Source organism: Schistocerca nitens, chromosome 6 (assembly GCF_023898315.1).
Source record: "Schistocerca nitens isolate TAMUIC-IGC-003100 chromosome 6, iqSchNite1.1, whole genome shotgun sequence".
In the NCBI taxonomy this organism is placed as follows: Eukaryota; Metazoa; Arthropoda; class Insecta; order Orthoptera; family Acrididae; genus Schistocerca; species Schistocerca nitens.
This window is the reverse complement of record NC_064619.1, coordinates 335,966,681-335,993,707: the sequence shown is the minus strand read 5'-3', so window position 1 is coordinate 335,993,707 and position 27,027 is coordinate 335,966,681. Positions and strand designations below refer to the sequence as shown.

At 39.2% G+C, this 27,027-nt stretch overlaps 1 protein-coding gene across 1 annotated transcript; it reads right to left on the bottom strand.

Annotated features, from left to right (window-relative positions):
* Nucleotides 1–264: 264 nt before the first annotated feature.
* On the bottom strand, nucleotides 265–26,924 carry LOC126262306 (cytochrome P450 6k1-like). Its single transcript, XM_049958843.1, has 5 exons — nucleotides 26,893–26,924; nucleotides 17,396–18,295; nucleotides 10,388–10,618; nucleotides 7,859–8,110; nucleotides 265–664 (listed from the first exon to the last, which is right to left on the bottom strand). Exons 2-5 carry the CDS (start codon nucleotides 18,285–18,287, stop codon nucleotides 486–488), a joined length of 1,554 nt encoding a protein of 517 aa, XP_049814800.1. The 5' UTR covers nucleotides 18,288–18,295; nucleotides 26,893–26,924; the 3' UTR covers nucleotides 265–485.
* Between the last annotated feature and the right edge of the window lie 103 nt (nucleotides 26,925–27,027).

Sequence of the window (27,027 nt, the reverse complement as noted above, 5' to 3'; positions counted from 1 at the left end):
CCACCACACCCACCTGGTATCTAAGACTCACAGCAGATGTAAACGTGTTTAGGGTTGTTATTTTCTCTGAAATTAATGCGAGTTGGATGAGTTGGACACGTCAGTGCATTTTGAGCATGTGGACGCATGTCTAGGAGTATGCATACTTATTCTACAACATTGGTGCCATAAGTTTACAGAAGCTATATTTAATGTGAGGGAGTGTTGCTTATTCAGTTTTCTTGATCCTGATTTTTGGTTGCTTGAGTAAAGGTAAAAGGAAAGTATATGAGTACAGTTTTATTGCTTTTGAGTTCCATAGTAAATTTAATTTCAGTCTTTTGCTCAGAATCCAACGTGTGGAATTAATCACTGTTAACTAACACATTTAAGTTCATTAAGTGTAATACATCAAGATTAGGTCAGCACTTGATTACACCGTCTTTCACACTATTTAAATTTAGGTCGAGCATCCTATTGTGCTACAAGCTGTCGACTGAGGGTGTTCAACTTGCAGCCACTTGTCTCCGCTCCACCTTCAGGTCGATTCCGCCGATTGGTGTCAGCACGATGTTGTTGGGAGCCATGCGTAGATTCGACTGCTTATCGCCAGCGGGCAGAAAGTCAAATTTTGACAGCAGGTGTATCAGTGCTAACTTCACTTGCATCAATCCGAAACGCATGCCTGCAACAAAATAAATGTGTCATCACTTCATTGTGGATGTGACTGATAATGCTGTGTTGTACCGTGGAAGCACTGTACCAAATACGTATGAATGGAAATCTCGAACCAGCATCCATTTGTGTAGCCATTCGAACACCTGTCTTACTGTAGCTATAGAAGAACCCAAGTTGGCGCCCAGGTAAATTGTGCGAATCGATTCATTCCCTTTTCAAAAGATTTTAGTTGGGTTGAAATCAATGCTCAGCTAATTGCACGGTTCGGATTTTACATCCAAAAGCAGTCACCCTCGTTCGGATATTACGTGCGGATACGGTCACTCTTAAATAACTCCCGGATGAAGCGAGACTGGTAGTTCTAATTAAGTCCACCGGTGTGTCGGACTTAGATAAGACTCAACCGTTTAAAAAATCGTGCTTCGTTTGGTTTTTACGCCCAAAAAACGCGTTTTTTGGAGGTTCCTGAAGTGCGCCACTTCTGTACATTAAACCTGTACGACTCGGTTCAAACTTTTCAAGGATGTAGATAAACGGATAAATTCAAACTCGAACATTTTGCATTTAACAATTTTTATCCGTTGTAGAGATACGATAGATTAAAGTCGAGCTAAATGTAACTTGTAAAACTCGTTCTTACGTAAATGGTATGTGCGGAAACGGTTTAAAGTGAATCAAATCAATAAAAATCCCTTCTTACCATGAAATTGAAAACTTAATTTTAAAAATATAGCTTCATTTGGATTTCACTTGCAAAAAAACACGTTTAACACGTTTTTTGAATTTTTTTTACGCATGTCTCTTCTAGGTTCCAAACTTGTGCCAATCGGTTCAAATTTTGTAAGGAGGTAGACAAGCACTGGTAGTTAAATGTCGTCCTATTGTTTTGTTAAAGTTTTAATCGTGCCACGGCATAACGGTCAGAAGTATCACGTAAAATACACGTAAAATCCGGTTTTATACAAATCCCACGAGCTGGGTCAGTTTAAAGTGATACAGACGAAAATAACAAATATATTCTTATGGTAATTATAAGAACCGTTTGCAAAAATCTTTCATCGTTCGGGTCTTATGTGCGAAAAGTGAGGTGTTTGATGAAACTGTGTTTCGCAGAAATGCGTTGTATTTTAAGCCTGAATTCGGATTTGATAAAAAATAGTTATTACAGTTGATTATTGCTTCTCTGTTTATAACTTAAAGATTTTGTTCACCACATGCAAATCAATTCATGCACTACACCAAAACAGCCCTGTATGAAATGCTATACTGCTTGATCGAGCATTTAAAGTTTTGTCGATGACCACGCAGACAATTTAACTAACCCGGAAATTCCTTTAAAAATAATTGTCAGAAAGAATTTCAGCTTATTTTTAATCAACAGAAAATTTTTTACAGCGTTTCCTTCAAATAATACTATGCTATATTGTAGAAATTATAATTTCGGACAAAACAAGCTTTAATTCGTTTATTTTGTTACAGGAGTGAGATGTTGATAGTATTTGGTCATGCATACGTTGTTTGGTTGTTCTGTTTATTTCTGCCAATCATACTCATCCTTATTTCGGATTGGTTGTTGCATTACTTCGTTCCAAAGTTATTCACCTGAGTTTTTCTAAAGGCAGTTCTTTATTTTTCATTTTTATCATTGCATACTTTAAATAAACAATGACAAGAATTTTAAGACAAGATATAATGACAAGAAGTATGCTTTTCAGTAATTTATTACTTGTTGTGCGAATCGTTCAGTTTGCGATGTAGTAAGTTTTTAAGTTAGTTTGTCTATGTAATTTTGTCGTATCGTAAATTTATTTACATAATATAAACTACTTAAATACATTATCATGTACTTCGCACAGTATTTAATATTTCGCTCGGTATTGTATTTATGTTCGCTATTATTTTGTGCACCGTATTAAGTCTATATTGTTGTTTTCTTATCTTTACATATAGAGTCTCGTGTATATAAAAATAATAACTAAAGCATCGAAGAAACTAAAAAATGAAACAAAAAGCTTCCTGCATGCATGTGACCTTGTCGTGGTAGTGATGCTGGTGTGACAGTAGGCTATATAGGGCAAATCAACCATACCAGGCAGGTGACTGAAGAGGATCCAGAGTAATAAGTTCAAGCAACATCGTTAGAAAGATAAAAAAACCTGTACTGGATCAGTCATCGTTTGAGTTAACAAAAATCAACATCCGTTGCCAAGCTATGGCGGTGTAGTGTCAAAATTATGGTAAAGTAAAAGCTGGGAACCAGAATGAAAAATGATCCTGTCACAGCCCAAAAAAGGCGAATGTGTCCAGGGCAGAGTTAGGGTTCTAAAAGAAGGGAACAAGCTTTTCGATTTATCTGGCAGCTTCAGAGGCATTTAAGTCAAAACATCTTGATATATTCATGCTTTTTTATGAGTTAACCCTAATTACCCAATACAGTGAGCTCTCTTAGCTGAAAGATGTTGGCATATCTGCAGTTGCGATTTATTTCCCTGATACTGCGCCCAAAATCGAGAAGATTCGCCAGCCATGATAAACAGTACACAGTATCATATGGTTGACGAGCATACATGTAATAGCTAAAGAAGTTTTTCAAGGGGTATAAAATTTCTGGCGATAGATTTGCTCCTGGGGGATGCTAAAATATTTTTTTTTTTATTTCTAGCTGGGGAAGAGGAGGGGTTTGATTTTTTCCCCAATGGGATCATTTCTCCCAAAACCTACCCCTGTTACATGTATGGTGAGAGGTGTAAGAACAAACAGACACAAATTTATGTCCTACTAGAGAGTAGGATGCATCTACAATAGGAAGTATCCCTAGTGGGGATGCATGCATCCTAAACTTTAATGATACATTGTATCATACTGTGTGTCATGACAAATGTCATGTTGGATGACACGATGAAATTTGTCATGTTATACCACATGACATCATGTATCATGTTACTTTACTCCATATTACATGACATGGTTACTAACAATACTAAGTAAACACGCGCGAGTATGTCAAGATATTTGCTTCAAATGTCTTTGAAACTGCCACGTCAGTTAAAAAGCTAATTCCCTTCTTTTACAAGTCTGACTCTGCCCAGGACATATTCAGCTTTTTTGTGCTATGACAGGAACATTTTTCATTCTGGGAAACTTTCAGTCGTAAACTTTGGGAAAGAATCAAAGACGTAATTTCATTCATCCCAGAAAGGAATTCATCCCACAAAGGAGTGTAACATATTTATAAACAATTACTTATACTGAACCCGTGTTGATTCATACCAATCACTGAGAGGGATCAAACTTAAAAACAAACAAATTCTGAAGTAACTTTTTTTTAATTTATGTATCCGGCATATAGCGCCCATTCTCTCGTAGGAGCTGAAAATTGAAACGAAACTACTTGTCATATACTCCTTGGTCAGTTTCCATTCCGTCGTTTGTAGGACGACATTTCGCAAAATACTCGATTTAATACTGCAATTGAATGAATTATTTTATTTATGAACTTGTTGACCACACTTGTCAGAGTTGTAACAGTGACCAGTTACGACTCTAATCATTCATCATCAGAACTAAAACTCCAGAAAAGACAAAAACTACTATTAAATGTAGTTATGAAGATATTGAAAATGTCATGATACAGAGAAATATAAAAATATACACCCAGTGTGCTGTACATGTTAGTTTCGTAACGAAATACCAGTCACATTTTAATTTTTCTCTTCATATTGCCCTTTTTAATGTTTTTATAACTGTTGAACTGTTTAACAGTAATTTTGCACTTTTGTGTTTTCTGTGTTTTTAATTCCAATTACAACTCAATAGAGCCAAAATCGGTTAACCGTCGTAACTCAACCAAATGTGAACAAGATATTTCTGAATAGAGCAATGTATTGTATGTAGATCACATGTACCATTTAGTCTGCCCGTTTTCGTTCCAGGAGTATGGCAAGCATGATTTAACTTATTTCTCAACTCAAAGCGATCTCCATAATTTTTTGTTGTAGGTGAATGGTAAGGAGTTGTGGTCTTTCTATCATCCAAAAAGAAATATACTCGGTAGTGCGCAAACAACAAGCGTAGCAAAGAGTTTATTTCAGACAGTAGAGTGGAGAGACACAACGTAGTCTGTGTTTGAACTTCGTCATTTCTAGCAGATTTCATGCCAGTTGACTAGTTAATAGTCTCATTTCCGTATTAAAATTTGTCTTAGTGTACAGGAATAAAATCAAAACAAAATAAAAACAGCGTAATGCCTTTGTTACGGTGTTTGCACTACAGTATTGCAAATATTTGCATTATTTAAAACGATTAACAACAAACTTAAAAAAGGGATCAATAAATAAATAAACATATTATGCAGTACTGATAAATGGAAACAAGGAAAGTAAAGGAATTTATGTTTTTTATTATGCGATCACATTTGTATTACTACATGACTTGCTTTAAGAGTGCCAAATAATCATCTTCACTTCAATATTCAGTACTGGATCTTAGCCTAAATGAGAATCATATATTGTCACACACTGAGTGACAATGCACGTTCCTGAATGAGCACAGAGATATAAAGCAGCATGTAGATCTACAGATAACCTTTGAGATGTTAAAATCTGTGAAAGAATACAGACGTGGTTTCCTCTGGAAATAAATAAAATTATGACACAGTAATAAATAAAAATTAGAATTCTGTCCACTGAAGAAATAGTGTAGCCTCATCTCAAAACATACTAGTGTGGCGTAAATTTTTATTTGTCTATGCACATTCCTAGCATAGTAGGAAGAGAATTTATGAACGGATTTCACAGATATTATGTCATGCCATTTTTAACGTGTTGTTACCGATTACAGACAGTTTCTGACAGGTAACGTGTTGCTGATTCACTTTAACTATGAGCATAGTATCAGGTATAAAATATATGGAGCGAAAGGTTATCTGCTACTTGTACAGAAACCAAACACAGTTGTGAGAGTCGAAGGACGGGAAATAATAGCAGTTGTGAAGTGATTGAGACAGGCTTGCGATCCGTTATTCACTCTGTGCGTTGACTAAGCTGTGAACGAAACCAAGGAAAATTTAAAAAGGAGACTAAAGTTCAGAGAGAAGAAACGAAAACTGTTTACTTTTTCAGAAGGCTTTGAATTTTGGAAGACGGCAGAGGGCTTGGAAGAGTACTGAACGGAATAAATAACGTCTTGAAAAGAGGTTATAAGATGAACAGGAACAATAGAATACAGTCGAATTAGTTCATGCGACTGTGAGGGATTAGATTAAGGAACGACGCACTAAAATTAGTAGCTGGGTTTCACTATTTGGAGAGAAAAGTAACTGACGATACCAACTAGCAATAGTAACAAATGCATTTTTGAAGCAATTAAATTTTTTTACATCAAATACGCATTTAAATGTGAGAAATTCTTCCCAAATTGTAGATTTGTTTGTAAGTGAAACGGACGATAAACAGTCCGGAGAAGAAGAGAAGAGAACGTTTTGAAATGTGACGTTACAGAAGAATGCCGAAGAATTAATGGGTAGATAAAATAGCTAATAAGGAGACACTGAACCGCATCGGAGAAAAAATAAATTCATATCACAACCTGGCTAAAGGAAGAGATGGCTAAACAGAACGCAACTTGGAGCATTAAAGAATCACCAATTTGGTACTGGAGGGAAGTGTGTGCGTGGGGTGGAGGGGTTTTATAGAGGGAGAAAAAGGCACGGATAGAGTATACAGTTCAAATGGAAGTAGGTACCAGTACTTATAGACCATCATGGAAAGCTACATCAAAGGAGCCTTTGGACTTTAGAGCATAACAACAGCAATAATAGTAGTGTTTGTAAATTTGGTGTGATTTAGTATTCCAGTATCTGACGTTCATCTCGACTGAACTTATTAACCTCAGGTACTTAAGTTTCTGGATTTTTTGGCAAAATCATAATAGGCACCAGTTTATCAATTGGTTGAGGAGTATTTTAAACACAGAGTGGGGCCACTGCTTTTTGACACTACAACATATAATGATGACGCTGGCACAGCTAATGCAAGAGGCCGTGGAAGCGAGCCAACCAGAGCCGACCAAACCCACTCATGTCAGGGTTATCTGCTGATACAACAAGCATTGCCACTTTCGACACCAGGCAGTTACTACATTGCGGTCCAGGTGAGGATCCAGCGTCGTAATGACGACGACACAGCAGAAAGACAGCTCCACAGCTGTGCGGTGGCTTGAGTATTTCAAGACCGAGCTGCAGGCTTTGTTGGGGCTAAGGGAAGAGAATCGACGCCTTTGAGAAACAAATATGCACCAACTTGTATAAATACCCCTCCTTTTGGAATAGAATGCATGCAGTCTGGCAGCCGCAAGCACTGAGGAGAGGTCCATACCAGTCTACAGGTTGACATGGATGTACAAGATACCACCACGAGACTGGGTCTCCACTAACTGCAGGCCTACTGCTGGCTCTCAGTCATGTTGTGGACTTAGAGCCTTCCAGCCGTTGGGCCACCGCTGTTCTCACTTCCAGTCGCTGCCAGCCCACTACCTCTGTTCGAGACCAGGACGGTGCAAGCGACCAACCAACTTCTCCTGCGTGGGCATATTGTCTCTGCCAGCTTCCGTCTGCAGGGGCAGGGTCTTCCTCTTCGGGATCCACTGTTGGATTCCGCACGTTTTGATACGTCCTGCCCTGAGCTGCGAGATAGCGTCCAGTCGACACACAAGCAGCCACACCCACCTCACGTCAGCGTTTCCGCTGAGTCACCATTTCTCCAGGCGAGCAACACGACAGATTGCCGGAGACTGCAGGCCGTCTGCTTACAAGAGCACTTCCATCCTGCTGTCTTCAGCAGACGTTCTGGAGGGTGTTGCCACGACAGAGTGTCGTTACGAGTGTTGTAGTGTTTTCACTAATAAAATGTATGTTTCGTCAACGATTTTTTCAAGTCGATATGGCGGATGGCTACCAGGATTCCTCCCATCATTATCTGTTTCCACACCAAGGATGGTGAACTGTTTGCTCATGAAACTAACAACACAGGCCAACATACTGGCCTTCCAGCCCCATCCATTACAACAATTATCGATGAATGTGCTGCATACTTGTGTTATTAACGTTTTTCTCGATAGTTCTGCGTCGGTTACACTAGACGGCAAAATATTTTCATACAGATTATGTAAAAAGTTTATAAAATATGAGGATTGAGTGACTCACCAATGCAAATCCGAGGCCCTTCGCCAAAGGGTAGATAGCTGTAAGGATGCCTGGATGCCTTCTGCTCCTCAGAGAAGTGCTCCGGGTCGAATTCCTCAGGGTTTCGAAAGAACTTGCTGTCGTGATGGAGTCCCATGATGGGAATGATCACCTTAGTTCCTTTCTCCAAGACGCAGTCGTGCCCTGGCAGTTTATAATCCTGTACCACCTCGCGATTGAGAGCTGGAACGGGCGGATACATACGAAGGGTTTCTGAAAAAGAAAAGGGCAGATGTTAACGTATAAGGCTTAGCAGGTGTTGCACAGTGGCGCTTCATATAAAGTTTTAAATCTTCCCATAGAGATCTTAGTTAAATTGTAGACTGAAAATAAATCATAGAAAATGTGTGATCGTAATAATCCCACAATAGTAAGAGAAAATATATCGGTCACTAGTTTCTAAACAGTCTGGCTTATGGCTAGCACTGTGGTAAAAGCAGTGTTTCCTTTGCTATAAGCACCAAGGTAGATAACAGAGTCAGATACTATGAGAAACACAGTTGTGGAATTATTCTTCTGAGGACTGATAAAAAAAAACTTTATATTGCAGATTGTAATGTCCATATCACAAGATGATGTCCTCCTCTGTAGCTAAGTGAATGAATGCCATGTGTGGGACCCAGGTTCGATTCCTGGTTAGCGCCAAAGAATTTTTCTTGGTGGGAGGACTGGAATGAAGCGCACCCATCCTCGTAATGCCAATTGAGGAACTATTTGACCGAGTAGTAGCGCCTCCATGTCACGAAAATTGACAACGGCCAGAGAACAGTGTGCTGACCCTAAGCATATGCATACAGCATCCAGTGATGCAATTGGCAGAGGATGGAGCAGGAGTCGGTAGATGCTAATGGGCACTCCACAGGCCTGTGTACGGAGTTTACGTTTACATATATCACCAGCAAATGACGAGGAAGGAGAGAAAACATGTGTAGGAGTAGAGGAACTGATGGAATGTGGGAAGGTGACGGACCATTCGCTGCCCTAGGTGGTTGTAATGCTATTAGACAGAAGGCAGTGGAAAGCAGTGTTGCTGCAGACTATGATACTCATCAACAACAATTAGCGCATTTGAAACTAAAATGAAAACCGTTAATCTAGGAAGAAGAAGTATAACTGGTGTCAATACCTCTTCACGGCTTTTGATATTCTCCCTGTATCATCTATGTGCACTGTTGCAGTCAAGCAACTAAAAATTATAATTCTTGAGGGTATTTTTCTTCTGTCGTTGCAACTACAAAAATGCGCATATTTTGTAGTTGCAACGACAGAACAAAAATACCCTCAAGACTTATAAAGCAACTACGGACACTATGGCCACTCAAATGAAGAATAAAAACTGTAAGTTTTTAATCGTAATACTGAAGTAAACTCGATTATCCCCGTCATAAACAGTAATAATTGTCTCCTCTTGGTTGATTAATAACAGCCAAAAACAAAACAGCGTAATGAATCTTCTAGGAATTGTAACAAATAATTATCAAAAATATTCCAATAAATGTTTAAGGTTTTAAGGTGCTGTTAGAGCAAACCTTGTTATTCTCTGTGGCTGACGAGCAAGTAAGGTGCCTTGTGGGGAAGGAGTTACAAACGTCCAATCTGCATGAATGAACAAATCAGAAAGACATCTCTCTCTCTCTCTCTCTCTCTCTCTCTCTCTCTCTCTCTCTCTGTTTGTGTGTGTGTGTGTGTGTGTGTGTGTGTGTGTGTGTGTTTGTGTGTGTGTGATTGCTTTTGTTACGTACGCAGGACGTAGTATATAGTTGTATGTGATCAAAAAGTAAATGACAGAATCGGGTAATGGTAGTCAGCGATGATACGGGATCTCATACACGTAAGCAAGCTTCTTCGGTTGGGACGTGATGGAGGCAAAGTCAAAATTTGTAGATTGGTGGGCGCCTCTATTTCTGTATAAGTTCTTATCTGTTGTAAGGTTTTCATTGCACCAGTGCACTAATCATAACTTAGTCTATATGTAAATATACGAAAATAAATATGAAAAGCAACAATGTTGTTTATGGGTGTCACTAATAATTCTGTACCGAATTACGTCATAGTAAGTAAACAAGAAAGTTGGGTAATACTACTGAGTGTTTGGCTTAATTTTTTTCGAAGCTTATCATAAATTCCTAATTATCAGCTCGAAAACAATAAAATTACATATTTAATGTTTTGTTTGCATGTGGCTACGTGTCTGCAGTCCTGCTACACATTGAAATCCAAGGACTACGGCAGGACGCCGCTACAGACACAGAAGCGAAATATCACGGCACTGTGGCATAGGGCTTCCCATGTGTACCGGGGCTGCAGACATGTTCCAGAAAATAAACAAAGAAATATTATGTAATTCTTTATTTAGAAATGATAATGAAAACTTCGTGATCACCCTCGTCGTAATTTAAACTCTCCCCTGTTAATGGCCTTAATGTGTTCACAGCTCCACTGTAACTGCGATAATGAATGAACAGTAATAACCAAAAGCATATAACGTACCGTTCACCACCTTTTCCAAGTATGGCATCTCGGTCATAATAACTTCGTACGTCACATCACCTTTGGTGTTTCTCAGCATGTCGTCAATTTCTTCTTGCAGTTTCTTCTGGATGTCCGGGTGTTTAGAGAGCTCATACAGGCAGAAGCTTACGGTGGTGGAGGAAGTCTCGAACCCAGCGAGGAAGAACACCCACGCCTGCGCTGCCACCTCCTTAGTTGTCAGGGTCTTTTCTGTCAGGGACAAAGTGTGTTCGTAAAGAAACTGTAACATACGTCGTAAAGCAAATACTCTTAGTATTACGAACTGTCTTCCTACTAGGAGTCAAAGGACGTTAGTATCTGAACATTTCCACCCTGTAAGCTTGAGTGAGTGGAAGTTGTGCTTTCGAAATGTTCTTATATTATAACTAATTGTAATAGCAACAACAATAGCAGAAAACTTTACTGTAACCCATACTACCAGTAAATTCATACTATGGAGAAAATAAATTAAACGATTTATTGCAGCAAAATAGCCATTGTAGTTATACGATTACAATCATTTGAGAGTATATTACAAGGATGTATTGAGTGTCTGCATAATTCTTAGTAGTAGATTACATTCAGTGCAGGTATTATAACAGATTATCATTTGAACCATTTATTGCATAGTCTCTAATTGATCTGGTCCTCTTGTTGCATATTTCTATATGGTATCTCTCACAAGACTGTCCACATAGTGTACACTTGTGGTATGTTGTATTTGCACAAATTTCATGGTGGAATCTGTGTACTGCGAGTCTTGTAAGTACGTGTCTCATCTCAAAATTTGCTGCTGTCCAAGTGCGGTCGATCATGGCCCCGGATCCATTGAATTCCCTTGGTACTTCCCCTCTTTTCTTGAGTAGTGATCTTAGTAGGTTCTCCGATGCTGATATGTTGGGAAGTAAGAACCTTGTCCTTAGATCCTCTATGAGGAAAGATTCTCGGGCGAGAAGGTAGACTACTCTTGATCTTGTGGTTTTTGCTACCCACAATGCTCTTTTGATATAGGTTGCTTTTACTCTTTCCAATGTTTCTAAGTTCTTTTCATTTAGGTTTATCCATATGATTTCTATCCCATAAGCCAGTATCGGTATTATTTTTGATTTGAAGAGCGCCATAGCTGTGTCTAGATTTAGCGTTCTGACGGAACTTATTTCGTTTATCGCTCTGATGGCTTGTGTCGCTCTCTCTGTTGTGTGTTCAGTGAAGCACTTTGCGGACGGCTGGAGTGTTATCCCTAGATATTTGTAATCTTTTGTGATAGATATTTGCTTTCCTTGTAGTGCAGTTCTTGTCGTTTTTGGGATTTGCCCACCTGGTCTGAATACCATCATTTCCGTCTTGTCGGAGTTGATTACGAACTTGTGTTTTGTACACCATTTTTCCAAGTCTTCTATAGTCTCCTGTAGTTTCTTTAAGTTTTTTTAGCCTATCACAATGTCGTGATGGAAAAAATAAAGCACAGTCTTAAAGAAGATATACATTCATTTCTGCAGGATGTTTAGGACCGTGTGTCTCTTACTCTGATATGAGGTAGTGTTAGTGTAAATTAAAAGAAAGTCCTGTGAGCGAATGTCTGGCAAAAAAATACTTATTAAGATACGAACCATTTTACTTGTTTCAAGAACTAAGTTGATAGCTTATTTCTCACGGTTGATTGTCTCTACGCCTAGTCTTCAGACTGTGCTAATGTAAGTTACGACCGGATTCTGACAATGTATACCGATGCGAAATGTTGAACGCCTGCAGTTCATAGATTGCATTTTACTGGTAGACTAGCAGAGTACCCATCGTTGCCCAGCTAAGTATTTATTCCGATTTCATATTTGTCGCCGCGCGGGATTAGCCGAGCGGTCTTAGGCGCTGCAGTCATGGACTGTGCGGCTTGTCCCGGCGGAGGTTCGAGTCCTCCTTCGAGCATGGGTGTGTGTGTTTGTCCTTAGGATAATTTCGTTTAAGTGGTGTGTAAGCTTAGGGACTGATGACCTTAGCAGTTAAGTCCTATAAGATTTCACACACATTTGAACTTTCATATTTGTCGATACCCTCCTTTCCCCTTTCTGCCCATCTCCTCCTTCGTCACTTTCCTGCCCATCTACTCCACTCCCTCTCTGTCCACCTCCTCCACTCCCCACTCTCTGACCATCTTCCCCTCTTTTCTGTCTCTGTCCATCTCCTCCTCTCCCCTCTCTCTGTCCTCCGCCTCTTCCCTTTCTCTGCTCATTCCCTCCTCTGCCCCTCTCTGTTCATCTCCTTCTTCCCCCACTCTCTGCCTTTCTCCTCCTCGCCTGTCTCTGTCCATCTCCTCCTCTTTCCTGTCTATCCCATCACCCTCACCCCTTCTTCTGTCATTTTCTCCTCTGTCTCTCTCCGTCAATCTTCTCCTCCCCCACTTTCTCCACATTATCACGCTCACCCCAAGAGGAGGCTGGTGATTCTAAACTCTAGCTTCTAGATTATTTGTTTAAATCGTTCCAAGGATTTAGGATAACTTTTTTACCCACGTCAGATATATTTCACATAAATTTAACATATTTCACATATATTTGTACACATTTTTATTCTGTATCTCTAGCGAGTTCCGCCCTGCAGTTTCATTTTCAGGCACCTTGTAGCCTGAACTTTGCGTCGTAGAATGGTGTAATTTTGCAGGTGCATCCAGTGGTGTATGTGGCTACTGTCTGCAAAATATGTCGTGAACAGGGTTTGTAGTAAAGAAGTAATAAGTTAAAACGTCATACATACTGTAGCAGGTTTTCACGTATCTCTGTATCTGACGCCATATCTCTTGACTTATGTGTCGTATAATGAGAGATTTTTCTAGGTACATTCAGTGTTTCAAACAGTATTAGTAGCAATGATGTAATAAATTTAAACGTGTTGCATGATGCGGTCGTTTTTCATGCAACTCAGTGTTTATGGCGTCATATCTTCTGAACTGTGGTTCGTATTATGATGTAATCGTGCTCATACATTCAGTGGTATACTTGAAGAGGGTCTAGAAAGTTTGTTGCGAATTCAGTCAGTAGGAAAGACAAAATAAATTAAAACGTCATGCTTCATGCTGCAGTTTCACTGCATGAACAACGAAAATGTAGAGAGCAGTAAACTTGTTTCCTTTCCCCGTTCTGTGGGGGTCGTCAGCGATTAAATTATGGGTATTCACGACTGGTGGGGTACACAGCTTTTTCACCCCCATCCCACATCATCCCATTTGATAGGTAGGTGGTTATTATCACCACACCGATGATTTACAAACGGTAAGTGATATGCGTACCAAGTTTGGTTGAAATCAGTCCGTCGGTTTAGGAGGAGATGTGCAACATACATACATACATTCCTTTTTGTAACATGTGTGTATAAGGCGGGTTTGATGTACAGTAGTACGGTCAGATGCAAATCCTTGATCTATTATGGAATCAAAGCATCAGATTCTATTTAGTATCAGTGTGTTAGCGGCAAGACTGGCTGACCATGCTCGCAGGGCTGTGCACTTTACCAGAATAATAACAATTGCTGTGTATCACCTATTTCTGCGTGGCAAATTACCTGCCCTATTGAAGAACGTTTACCATGTAGAAGACAGCGTTCAGGGCACTACCCAGTTTCCTGCACCTCATACGACAGTACATAACAGAAACGTTTAACGAGCAATGGTTTGTTCGAGGAGGTCCAGTAGCAAGAGTTGCCTTTCACCTGACTCTAATCCGATAGGTCTGAAGCTACAGAAACTATGGAGACGTAAGAGGACTGATGTGTTCCATGTTATGGGCGCCTGTTACGTGAGCTTGTGTCCTATGCATGTGACAAAATCCTACTGTACCAGTACGTTACTCTTTGGGAAGGTGAGCTGAAGAACGAATAGTAATCACATCAAGCACTAGCCCAAGAGCTTAAGTCCTGCTTAAGTGTCTCTGTAGGTCACAGTATTTTTTTTTATTGAAAGTGTATTTGTACTCTGTTATCAAAAGTATTTAGATTTTAAAAAAAGCAATTGTTTAATGGAACACCACATCTGCGCAACGGTACCCCTCCTCCAGCCCAAAACTCACTTCACCTAAATTCTGGGAGAACTTCAGCATTTAAACATAAGATGACAAAATATCTTTTAGACGTAACGAGGAATATAACACCCAACTACGTATTGGCCCACAACAGTCACTCAATAGCTATTACACCAAACTACACACAACTCAGTACTAACCACCTGCACATGTATCTTAGTAAATAACAAGAGTTGTATTTCTGATATTTGATACAAAGGCCACTGAGCTGTCGTCAACTTTGTGAGCTTGAGCCACATCTTGGGCCGCAAAAAAGAATGATGATAATTGCTACATGCACCACAGAATTACACCACCAGTCTTGACCTTCATATACGTGGACTACCAAGTGCACTATTCGGATTAACTTTTGAAAACATCATAATATAATGCATAAAATAAGCATTGCCTGCCTATTTTGCCCAGCTCAGTAATGTATACGTTAACCTGTAGACGAGTTGATGAGTGCTAGTGACGGCAGTTTACCATTAATTCATTAATAATGGTAGTGTAAAATTCCTTATTACGAGATTTAGTCTCACTGTCCTTATCTGTATCAACGATTTAGAAGAAAACCTGAGCAGCCGGCTTAGGTTGTTTGCAGATTATGCTATCGTTTATCGTCTAGTAAACTCATCAGAAGATCAAAACGAACTGCAAAACGATTTAGAGAAGATATCTGAATGGTGTGAAAATTGACAATTGACCCTAAATAATGAATAATGTGAGGTCATTCACATGAGTACTAAAAGGAATCCGTTAAATCTCGGTTACACGATAAGTCAGTTTATTCTAAAGACCGTAAATTCAACTACTGTAAATACCTAGGAATTACAATTAAGAACAATTTAAATTGGAAAGAACACGTAGAAAATGTTGTGGGAAGACAGACCAATGACTGCGTTTTATTGGCAGGACGCTTAGAAAGTGTAACAGGTCTACTAAGGTGACTGCCTGCACTAAGCTTGTGGGTCGTCTTTTGGAGTACTGCTGGGCGATCTGCGATTCTTACCAGATAGGATTAACGGAGTACAAAGTGAAAGTTCAACGAAGAGCAGCACGTTTTGTATTATCGTGAAACAGGGGAGAGAGTGTCACAGACATGCTACAGGATTTGGGATAGGAAACATTAGAACAAATGCGTTTTTCATGGCAACTGAATCTTCTCACGAAATTCCATCACCAATGTTCTCTTCCAACTGCGAAAATATTTTGTTGACGCCGACCTACACTGGGAGAAACGATCATCATAATAAACTAGAGGAAATCAGAACACGCACGGAAACATATAGGTGCTCGTTTTTTCCGAGCGCTGTTCGAAATTGGAATAATGGAGAGTCATTGTGATGGTAGTTCGGAGAATCCTCTGTAATTTGCAGAGTATCCATGCAGATATAAATGTAGTAATGTCCTGTTTTACACCTCAAAACCTTCCTACAGGTATGGCATGGAACGAGAGCAAGAAACACTATTGAATGGATGAAGTAATAAACCTTTTCGAAAAGGGAAGAGTGTAAAGACAGAAACCTAGACAGATCGGCTTCATGCCTTAAACCAGGCCACTTACGGCAATACACTGACCTAGCATTTCACCATGGTGTTCTCTGGGATTTGCCATTCACTTGCCAGTCAGCACCCAGACGATTACTGTAACCAGGGAGAGTATGACATTCAGAATACACGACTTCTACAGCCGTGACGCCACAACAAACCCCTTCTTACATGAATAAGTACCAGCTGTCTGGCCTGGGTTGGCTTGTGTCAAAGTAATGAGTCATCCTGTCATAATTTTGTCATACTGTTGGCCTCCGCTTTCTGCCGCCACTCTACCATCATACTGACAAGACCGCCTGCCTAAAGTGCCACTTGCTGGGCCGGACACGAGACCCTCCTAACCACTGAGGTACAGGTCAGCTGGCAGTCTGTGTTTGCACCCCAAATGTCTGTGCCTGTCTCTAGCCTCAGCTGAGAATGGCTCAGCAACGACACTAACGTCATAACAACACGAGACTGCGGTATCAGCCCTGATGCTACTCAGCCGCTGATTGAGGTTGTGTCATGTTGGGACTGCACCGAGCCTAGCAGCAACAGGCATTCTACTGCAGTGCTTCACTGCTGCAGAGTCCAAGTGTCTAGGCCCATCTTCCAGCCACTTACAGATGAGGGCTCGAGCTTAAAATAAATTAGTAAAAGGGTTCTGCTACCTAAGAGTGGCCTCTGTCAGCCCATCTTACCATACTCCACCAGACCATGCCCACATCCTAAACATTCCCAAAATAACATTCTAGGGAAAATAAGATGCCAGCCACTGATGACTCAATACAGTGCATCATAAGACTAGACGTTCCACAGAGTTGCTACCACTGAAGATTCTATATGGAGATCGCCAACGTAATTTATTTGTTCATCTACACATTCATAATGAAGAGCTTATGGATGTGTCAGTGAAGATGTAGCTGATAACATGAAGGTTGTCTATTGGTATTAACATCGCTCTTACAGTAGGAATTAGTCGTGGGTGAACAGATTTCGGAAACAGATATTATCCAAAAGTATTACCACACCTTAGAGAGTCACATATTATTAAATTCATTTGACTGCCAAGTTCTAAACTAAGAGAGATAATCATTACAATTTTATTAGCGAACTGCAGTATGTAATGATGTGTTAAAATATCAAGGGCATTAAATCTCATGTCATTAAATGGGATCTTTGCGATGTATGATGGAAATGAGAGCAGAACAATAATATCTTAATACAAAGACATATAAGATTAACAGCCTAGATAATTCCTTAAATTAACATTTCAATATTTTTAAAAAAATTGTATACACTAATAAATACTAGTTATGTATAGTATTCTTCAACAGACTTGATAATTCCCAAAATTAAAGTTTCAGTACTTTTTTAAAAACCATGTGCACTAAGAAATAGGACTTACGTTCAGAATTTTTCCGCCCAGTGATTGAGAAGCTGTCATCCACGTATCCATTGTTCTTCAACTGAATCATCAACTGCAGGAAGTCCTTTCTTATGACCCCTGTCTCCTCTCGGTGTTTGACTGTGTCCCTGACGACCTTTGTGAAGTACTCGGTGATGTCCTTTGGCGTGAAGGCTATAGGCAAAAGTGTGCGTAGTTTTGGATTGGAGAATCCCAGAGCCTGAGTCAGGTATGTACGCAGAGATGGCTTGAAGAAGCGCTTGCCCCATTGCCGGAACTCCGCCTCGGGTTTGTGCTGGCTGTCAACGTCGATGCCGAAGGCGCAGGAGGCAATGACGTCAGTGGCGTAGCGGGCAATCAGCTCGCGGACTTCCACAACACTGCCCGCAGGTGTGACGTCAGCCAGAATCTGCGCACAGTCGCGCACTATGCCGAACATGGCGCGCATTTTTCCCGACGTGAACGTGGGCGTCAGCTTCTGTCGCAGACCCTTCCACTTGGTTCCTCCGAGGAAGAAGAGGTGCGCCGACAGGTGATCTGTCTCCTCGTCTACGTAGATGCCCCGGTCGGGAAAGTAGTTGAAATCCTTCACTATGATCGTTTTGATCAGCTCCGGATCCCTCACAATGAGAAGAGGGTTGTTTAAGGAGTAAATACCGACGACATCCTTGCCTTCTGCTTCGAAATAAATGTCCCTCAGATCCTCACCAGGGCTTTTTTTCATTAGCGCTGTGTTCCAGCCATTTCCCAGCGGGAAAAACGGCTCTAGATATGGCAGACCTTTTTTCTTCCAGTAAGTGTAATTGATTTTAAATGTAACGTATAGTATCGCAAAAAACGTTGACAGAAGGGCCAACGCCTCAGTCACCCAGGAGTCAAAGATAATAGCCATTTTGGTTCCTAGAGAAATAAGAAGAGGAAACAGAACATTAGTGTAACAGGATTATATTCATCATAACACGTTAATATTTATTTCCTGGCTGTGTTGTTCATGCAGTCGACTGCTACAATGTAAAAGTAACAGTAAAATAGGCTGTTAACTGTATTCCAGTGACTCCATTACAAGTTGGCCATGCGCAGTGGCCCCGTGGTTTGAGGTGCCATGTCACGGACTGTGCGGTCCCTCTGCTGGAGGTTCGAGTCCTCCCTCAGGCATGTGTGTGTGTGTTGTGTGTGTGTGTGTGTGTGTGTGTGTGTGTGTGTATGTGTTTTGTTCTTAGCATAAGATAATTTTTTAGTTTAAGTAGTGTGTAAGTCTAGGGCCGATGACCTCAGCAGTTTGGTCAATTAGGAATTCACACACATTTGAACATTTGAACTGTGTTAGCTTGCATTCAGCATCCATAAAATGTATTTTACATGTGACCACATTAATGTGTTTTCCCTTGATACACTATGAGAGTTATTATACTTCTAAGATAAAACAATGAGCCTTACAGTTTTACTCTTGACAGTGCCTTATATATTTTATGCAATAGCAGAATATGAAAAACGAAAAACTAACAGAATGAATGAAAAATGTTGGGTGTCTCTCTCCCACACGCCTCTCTATTTTAAATCTATTGAATGTTTGAGGTTTGACCATAAATAATATGGTATAAACATCACGAAGAAATTTGAAACTGGTTCCTAGGAAATTCTTTCTTTTTGCAGTTGAGATCTTCAGAAAAAGGAACTAAACTGTTATAACACTCATCAAATGTTAGATGTGTGGAGAAATTAAGCACATGTTACTGTGTAGTAACAGACGCAGATAAAATTTAGTTCTATTCAATCTCCATTCCCACAACAGATTTGTAGAAAAATGTGAGCTATTCTAACATAGTTACACCTGCCATATGGGATGTAACACAGGATAAGGAACACTCTGATTTTTTCGGCAAAACTGCTTCTCTAGGCTTAGATGTGTGTCTTTCATTTATCACTAATTCATGTTTCAGCAGTATGATTTTTTAGCCATAGTCCATACATTCTGTACGATAAAATATCTGCTTTACGTTACGTGTTAATGTGATGACCACTTTTTCTATCCAGACAGAAGGTTTATATATTCTTTGTCATGGAAAGCAAATTCAGTTTATGTAAATTACCAGTCAGCCCTTCGAAACACGTTGGACAGCAGTACATTTGTCTAAATGTTAACTTGTGGCAGTTTTATATTTGCCAGTAAGTCTTAAATAAATGTTTGAATTTTACTTATTTTTCTGATTCCTTTCAGAGCTGCCCCAACATCACCAGCTAGCCACGAACCTAATATGTATTTTCACAAGTTACTATTGCACAATTATTTAGTGGTCCATGAAATAGTGAACAGATAGATAATGGTATCAGCACCACAATATTATACTGAAGGACTTTCACTGAGGTACTGGTTTAAATAACCTCCCTTAATTCTACGAGTGTGGAATTTCATCTGATGGAAACTTCCTGGCAGATGAAAACTGTGTGCCGGGTCGAGACTCGAACTCGGGACCTTTGCCTTTCGCGAGCAAGTTACCAACATATACAATGTATCATATGTATAATCACTGGAAACAGAATGCTGATTTTTGTAACAGAAATAAAGGGGGCATGGTGGCATACATGACCATAACTTTAAAATTTGGTGTATATAAGTAATTTTCCTTTGAAACCCTATAATGTATATATCAATGTAATCAGGAAAGACTATAGAATTAAATAAAGTCAAAAAAATTCGGTTTTTCCACCATTTATAAGTACCCTGAATCCTTAAACAGATGTCTACAAAATGATCGTGAGCCAGCACCACATAATATTCACACAGCATGTTTTTGAGCGATGAAGACTTTCTTTCTTAAAGATGATTTACCCCAGAAAGTTACTGCATATAATACCACTGAAAGAAAATACCCAAAATACATCAACTTACAGATTTGTCTCTTCCCAGGGTTTGCAATGAATCTCAGTGCAAATGCGGATGAACAAAGTTGTTATAGGAGTTCCAGAAAGTGCTTTTTCCAGTTCAAATTCCCACTGATATAAGCAGCTAAAATTTTGGAAGTTTCCACTTATTTATTATTTCGTCACCATGTGTTACACTTATCATAGGTGTAGTACCTTTAGGTGTACAAAACTGAATTTGTTGTATCCTTTCGAAATTGAGAATGAGACCATTCATAGAAAACTATTGAATGGTACTTTATAAAGGACTCTGTTTATCATTCCTTACGATTACAATACTACTGTCATTCCCAAAAAGGACTAATTCTGTTTGTTTTGTATTAAAACAAAAGACTATTTTCATATGTTAGGGACTTCAGTGGACCTAAGATTAAGGCTTGGGGAACCCTATATGTGATTCCTCCTCTGTTAGAACAATGTTTACTGATTACATTGACTAAATTGCCAAGAACAACTATCTGTATTCTTTTCATTAGCTATGACATTATCCAGTGGTTGTCTATACTATCAATCCCATAAAACCCCAATTTATGTAGAATATTCTGATTCACATAGCCTAGATAGGTCATAGAATATTTCAACCAGTGCTATTCTAGCAAAATTTGGTGAGTGATTGTGTAAATGCCATTCTCGTTTGAGCAACTCTTGTGAAATCCGAACTGTGATTTACTGAAGACATTTTTGTTGCTTAGGTGGAATACTATTCTAGAATACGCCACCTCCTTAAAACTTTTGGAAAAGGATCTCAGTAGTGTAATAGGCCGGTAGTTACTGACATCTCTCCTATCACTTTTGTTATGGAGGGGTTTAACAATGGCGTATTTCCATCTCTCTAAAAAATTCGTTGGGTTAGTGAAGCATTGCATATTTAAGATAATACAGTACTTATTAAATGGGAAGAAATCTGTAATAACCTGATGAAGGTTCCATCAAATACAGATAAGCTTTTATTTTTGAGTGGCTATTTTCATAACTTCAGAAGGTGAGGTTAGTGAGATATTCATATGATTGAATGATACGAATGTTGCATTCTCTTTAAAGAGCTGTAAGTTTTCTCTTGTGCTGTTTGTCCCTGTATTTTCTACTACATTTAAGAAATGATTGTTAAACATATCTGCTACCTCTTCCTGATCATTTATAGCCATTCCATTTAATTCAATAGTGATGGTGCTCTGTTCCAGGGCCTGTTGCCTGGCTCACATTTCATTACATTCAAATGGTTCAAATGGCTCTGAGCACTATGGGACTCAACTGCTGAGGTCGTTAGTCCCCTAGAACTTAGAACTAGTTAAACCTAACTAACCTAAGGACATCACAAACATCCATGCCCGAGGCAGGATTCGAACCTGCGACCGTAGCGGTCTTGCGATTCCAGACTGCAGCGCCTTTAACCGCACGGCCACTTCGGCCGGCTTCATTACATTCCACATAGCTCTAAGCCTATCGTGAGAATAACTTATTTCTGATATAATAAGTGAGTTTCTTAATTTTTAAGAACTTTTCTTAGTAATTTTGAGTAAGTTTTGTAATGTGCTACAAGTGTAGGATCTTTACTTGTTCTTGCAAATGAAAAAAATTTCCTTCTCTTTCCACATGACGTATTGAACCATAGTCATCCATGGTTTTCTGCATGGCTGTTTAACGACCTGTGACGTAACTTGTTTATTGTCGAAGCGCCGTCAGAGATGCAGTGAGTTACTTACTTTTAAAAACCGCGGCGCGAAAAACGGACAGAACAACACTTCTACACATTATTTTGATGTACGAGATATTCTCGATTAACAGCTACACAGTTACTCATTTTTCTGCAGTAAATTTATTGTGCGACGTGTATGTGAAAACGTCAAAGGAATTATTTTCATTACGAGAAGAGAAGTGCCAGTCAAAACGGCATCCATGTTAAATCCTTCATTGCAGTGTAAGTTCATCTATTAATTGCCATAAATTTAGAGTTAAATGGAATTGGTGTATGGACTATGTATTTAATATAGAATCTATGTCTCACTACTTCATGAAGTTATTTAATTTTCTTTATGTTTCTGCCAAATAGAGAGTTCACAGTCACGAATTCTTTCGTCGAAATCGGACGGAAGTTGTATTCGGCGAAATATTTTCTCCGCGCCATATTCTACTGGTAAATGCATGATAAACTACGGTCCCTTAGGAAATTCATGTTGAGCTATCCAAAAATAATTATATTTTGAACAGGCATTTACTCTCCCCTGCAATGCAACTTCCGACTGATCAGACGATCCAAAAAGAAACAGCCGCACACGGTCGGCGTTCGCAAATATATTTCCACCGCTGATTATAGCTATATGTTACAGCACAAAAGTAAACATATTGTTATAATTAGCGACTACGAACGGGGACATTTATAACTGTACGTCTATGTATACACATTACGTAAACATATCGTTATATTATGTATGCCACCACGCCCCCTTTATTTCTGTTACAAAAACCAGCATATTTCGAAAAGAACTGTAAACCTTCTGTTTCCAGTGATTATACGTATGATACATTGTACATGTTGGTAACAGCGCAGGTTTCCAGTGTCAGTAAATGATTATTTTTGCTAGTATTTACTTTTGTTTCGCTGAAGCAGTTTGTTCATGTGTTACTGAATGTTTGTTGCTCAAGTGCTACATATATTTGTGGAAGTACATATCCTTTAGTGTGTAATAAATACGAACTATGCCACGCATCAAGAAATTCAATAAAAGCAAATTCCGTGGTAACTAGTTCACATACAAAGTTAACCACACTGTTGAAAGTAACGTAAGTATCAGTTCTTCAGGGAAGAAACTCCTACTAAATTCCTTTGTCACTGTTGGCATCGCTTTTACTGCATACTCTCTCTTCACCCCTCAGACCACAGATGAAATGTTCTCAGGTCTTCGCATAGGATGCATGTTTACCAGCGAAGCTTTTTTCTATGTTTGACTGACAAAGCGCTGAGTCAGTGCCAAGGAGAACTGCTCTAACTCTATGCAACAAGGCAAACGGGTGTGTAGAGGGACTAGCCGCATTCCTTTCACACGCAGCATGCTGCTTCTCTCGCGTATATGCTTGTATCTGTCACCAACATTAATAGTATGAATTTACGCAAGCTTTCCCATAACACTTGTTCAGTTAAATTTTCAGTGAGAATACAGAAGATGTTACACATACTGTGTGTACTACATGAGGATTTTGTTATCAACTGATCAAAGTTTGTAGCTACATTAACATTGACCTACGCTATATTTATAATGTTTATCATAAAACTGTATAAAAACAGTAATTTGACGGTAGAAAAATCCACAATTGTTTTTTTTAAGTTCAAAAAAAATTTCGAAACAATCCACTAATTAGTAAGAGATGCAGTGCTAGACAAAGCTGACAGATGTGTGTTTTTCTTTCTATTTGCGTCTAGCCTTCTGTGTGATCAAGGTCTGCTGCCTTCCATTTATTTTAAAGTTTCTCATGAAACGGGGCGGGGGTTAAATATCTGCGTGTGAATTCCGTCGTACTTCAGTCCAAACTTTGGTCAGAAGTTTAGCGCAAGATATCACACAGTTTTCACGGCCTTACTGGTCTTTTACGAGACACGATATAGCTCAAGATAGTGTGATTCGTCACAAAGAGAAATAGAGAACGTGCTGCTGTGTTAACAGAACCACACATGACAACAATGTACAAGATAAAACCGCTATCTTTTACCGTACGCAAATCCTTGTGAGCCACATAAAGATAGGATGCCATCACATATGTCCCCAAGGCTTGCGATGCAACGTGTAGTCAAATAAAAACTAGGATTTGTGACTGAAGGTGATTTATTTTCTAATTAACAAAAGTTATAGTCACAGAAGTAACAATGACTGCTACAGATAAAACTAAGTAAGGCAAAAACACAACGACATTACATAATATTTCGAGTGAAGCAGATGTAATATATATATAATATTTCGAGTGAAGCAGATGTAATGTGATATATATATATATATATATATATATATATATATATATATATATATATATATATATATATCAACTGATCAAAGTTCGTAGCTACGTGTGGGAGAGAGAGTTCAGTAGAGAGGATCAGCTTGGGACCAAATTTTACTGTATTTAATCGATAAGAAATTTCACTACTGAAATTTTGAGAAAGGACATAATAACTTAGAGCAAAGATCATAATTACATACACTGTGCCTCGAAATCAAGAATCAATCCAAGAAACTAACAAAACTATTAGAAAAAGAAAAACTATATCTCTTAAAACAAATTATTTGACTAATTAGACAATAAATTATGCGCATGTTGGCCTGCAGTTTTATAATGTTGCTTTTTACGTGAACGGCAGTGTAATGACGAAGTTATTTTACCACGTACAGAATTTCCATTGTACAGAAACCACAAGTTTATGAGCCCGAGAAGGGCATAGACGACATTTCATAAGAAATTCTATGACTAATTTTTCTAAACCACTGTCGCTACATCCAACATTCCTGTCAAATTTTGACTAGCCCGTAGTGTGTTTCTGCAAGTAAGACAGGTGATAGGCCGGCCTGTGTGGCCGTGCGGTTCTAGGCGCCTCAGTCTGGAACCGCGTGACCGCTACGGTCGCAGGTTCGCATCCTGCCTCGGGCATGGATGTGTGTGATGTCCTTAGGTTAGTTAGGTTTAAGTAGTTCTAAGTTCTAGGGGACTAATGACGACAGATGTTAAGTCCCATAGTGCTCAGAGCCATTTGAACCAGCCAAGACAGGTGATAACCGTCAACATTATTCACCACAATCATTTAACTACAATATCTCAATTAATCAGAAAAAGAACAAAGACAATCTCGAGAACGTGGCGCTACGCCATTTCTGAACTACACGTACTGATTTAATATCTGTTTCACAAAACAGCCACAAACATATCTCGAGGGTGGTCATCGACTGCGCCATTGCTCTCACAGTGTGTATGTGACTCTTTGATAATACAACTCCAGCTTTTTTTTTCAGCTGAATTTAGGTCTATTGGTAGGAAGTATACAATTTTGTTGTCCGGGTCCGGCAGAATCTAAGTTAGGTGAGCGTATAATTTCTCACACCTTTCCAGATCGTTGACTGAACAAACCATATGCGCCTCACAGTACACAGTTCTTTCCCGTTTTTATCAAGCTGATGAAGGGAAATATTTGAACAATATTGCATAACGAACGCATAGCTTTAATGCACCACAAACTGAAATAAGCAATTAAACTTGTAAAAGAATAATACTGTGAATCAATAGTTCGTAATGACTAACATAACAAGCTGTTCTTACATAAACACAGTCACACGACTAATATTCCATATTATTTACGATAACAATGTGCTAATTCTAGCAGTGCAGGAATCACGTCTGAAAATTTACACCGACAGTGTAAGCTATTGTGAGTTTGCATATAACCCCCCCCCCCCCCCCCCCCGAGGCACAATAACAAGAAGAAGGCTGGACAAACTTTAAAGTCGATCTCTACGACGGCGAACTGCTTTGCACTAAAGGAAACTTTCTGAAATTATTCTGTGAGTACGCAGAAACTTATAAGCTATACATGAAAACGGATGGAATCGGTGAGTGTGGCGGAGTCATTGTACCACAAATTTCATCATTTCTTGTAGCCAGTTTCAGTAGAATATTGTACCCATTAGATATAATGAACACAAGGACGCACAACAAACAGATTTTCTACCACCCTGTTAGTTTGTATGTTTTCAGAAATATTTTTAAGGCGGAAGAGAAAAATGACGTTTTGCTAGATCTACAGTTCCAGACTTTTAATAAAAATAAAATGCTTTTCAGAATATGCGGCGCAAATATCGCCGTACGAAAAGAACTACCAGGGCTATCCACAAAGTACATTACGTTTTGGAATTAAAAATAAATAAAGTACCGGAATTTTTTTTATTATATACAGATGAAAGCCACACTTAAATACTACTTTTCTACATAGTTGCCATTTAAATTAAGGCACTTACCGTAGCGATGGACGAGCTTGGAAATTCCTTCGTCGTAAAATTCGGCCGCCTGCGCCTTAAACCACGAAGGAATTTCCAAGCTCGTCCATCGCTACGATAAGTGCCTTAATTTAAATGGCAACTATGTAGAACAGTAGTATTGAAGTGTGGCTTTCATCTGTATATAATAAAAAAATTCCAATACTTTATTTATTTTTAATTCCAAAACGTAATGTACTTTGTGGATAGCCCTCGTATATTGATCCTGCGTACTTGCAATGCCTCAGCGGTGAACATGAGTGCGTCAATTCTCGCTAACAGCTAAGAAAAGCAATTTTACTCTGTTATCACAACTGAACCAGATAAAATGGGACGTTTTATGACAAACCATAATATCTGTATGATAGAGCACTGTAGTTTCGCATGTTACTCGTTAGTTGACAATGTGAATTAATGTTTAAACTACGCATCTGTTCTAAGTTGATGGGTATTTATGTGCTGTCGTTTATTTACTACAAGCGCGAGGAAATTGGCGTGTACGGAATGAGATCGGTCACAGAATGAAAACTGCAAACTATGGCAATAGGATAGAGCAATACTTGCCTGCTGCTGACCCAGTTGCTGCCGCGGAACTCTGCACGATATATTCTGCACGCTGCTTATATATGCGGCTGAAGGTCACAGTTTCGCGAGTCATGTCTCCACGTGACTACTCACGAGATAGATGCGCGTGCCTCG

What these genes read in the sequence shown, in the direction of transcription:
- LOC126262306 (XM_049958843.1), bottom strand. Translation starts at nt 18,287, where the DNA reads ATGGCTATTATCTTTGACTCCTGGGTGACTGAGGCGTTGGCCCTTCTG. An exon ending in TGGGCGGAAAAATTCTGAAC is followed by an intron (nt 10,619 to 17,395) that starts GTAAGTCCTATT and finishes TGTCCCTGACAG; the next exon opens with AAAAGACCCTGACAACTAAG. An exon ending in CTTGGAAAAGGTGGTGAACG is followed by an intron (nt 8,111 to 10,387) that starts GTACGTTATATG and finishes TTTCTTTTTCAG; the next exon opens with AAACCCTTCGTATGTATCCG.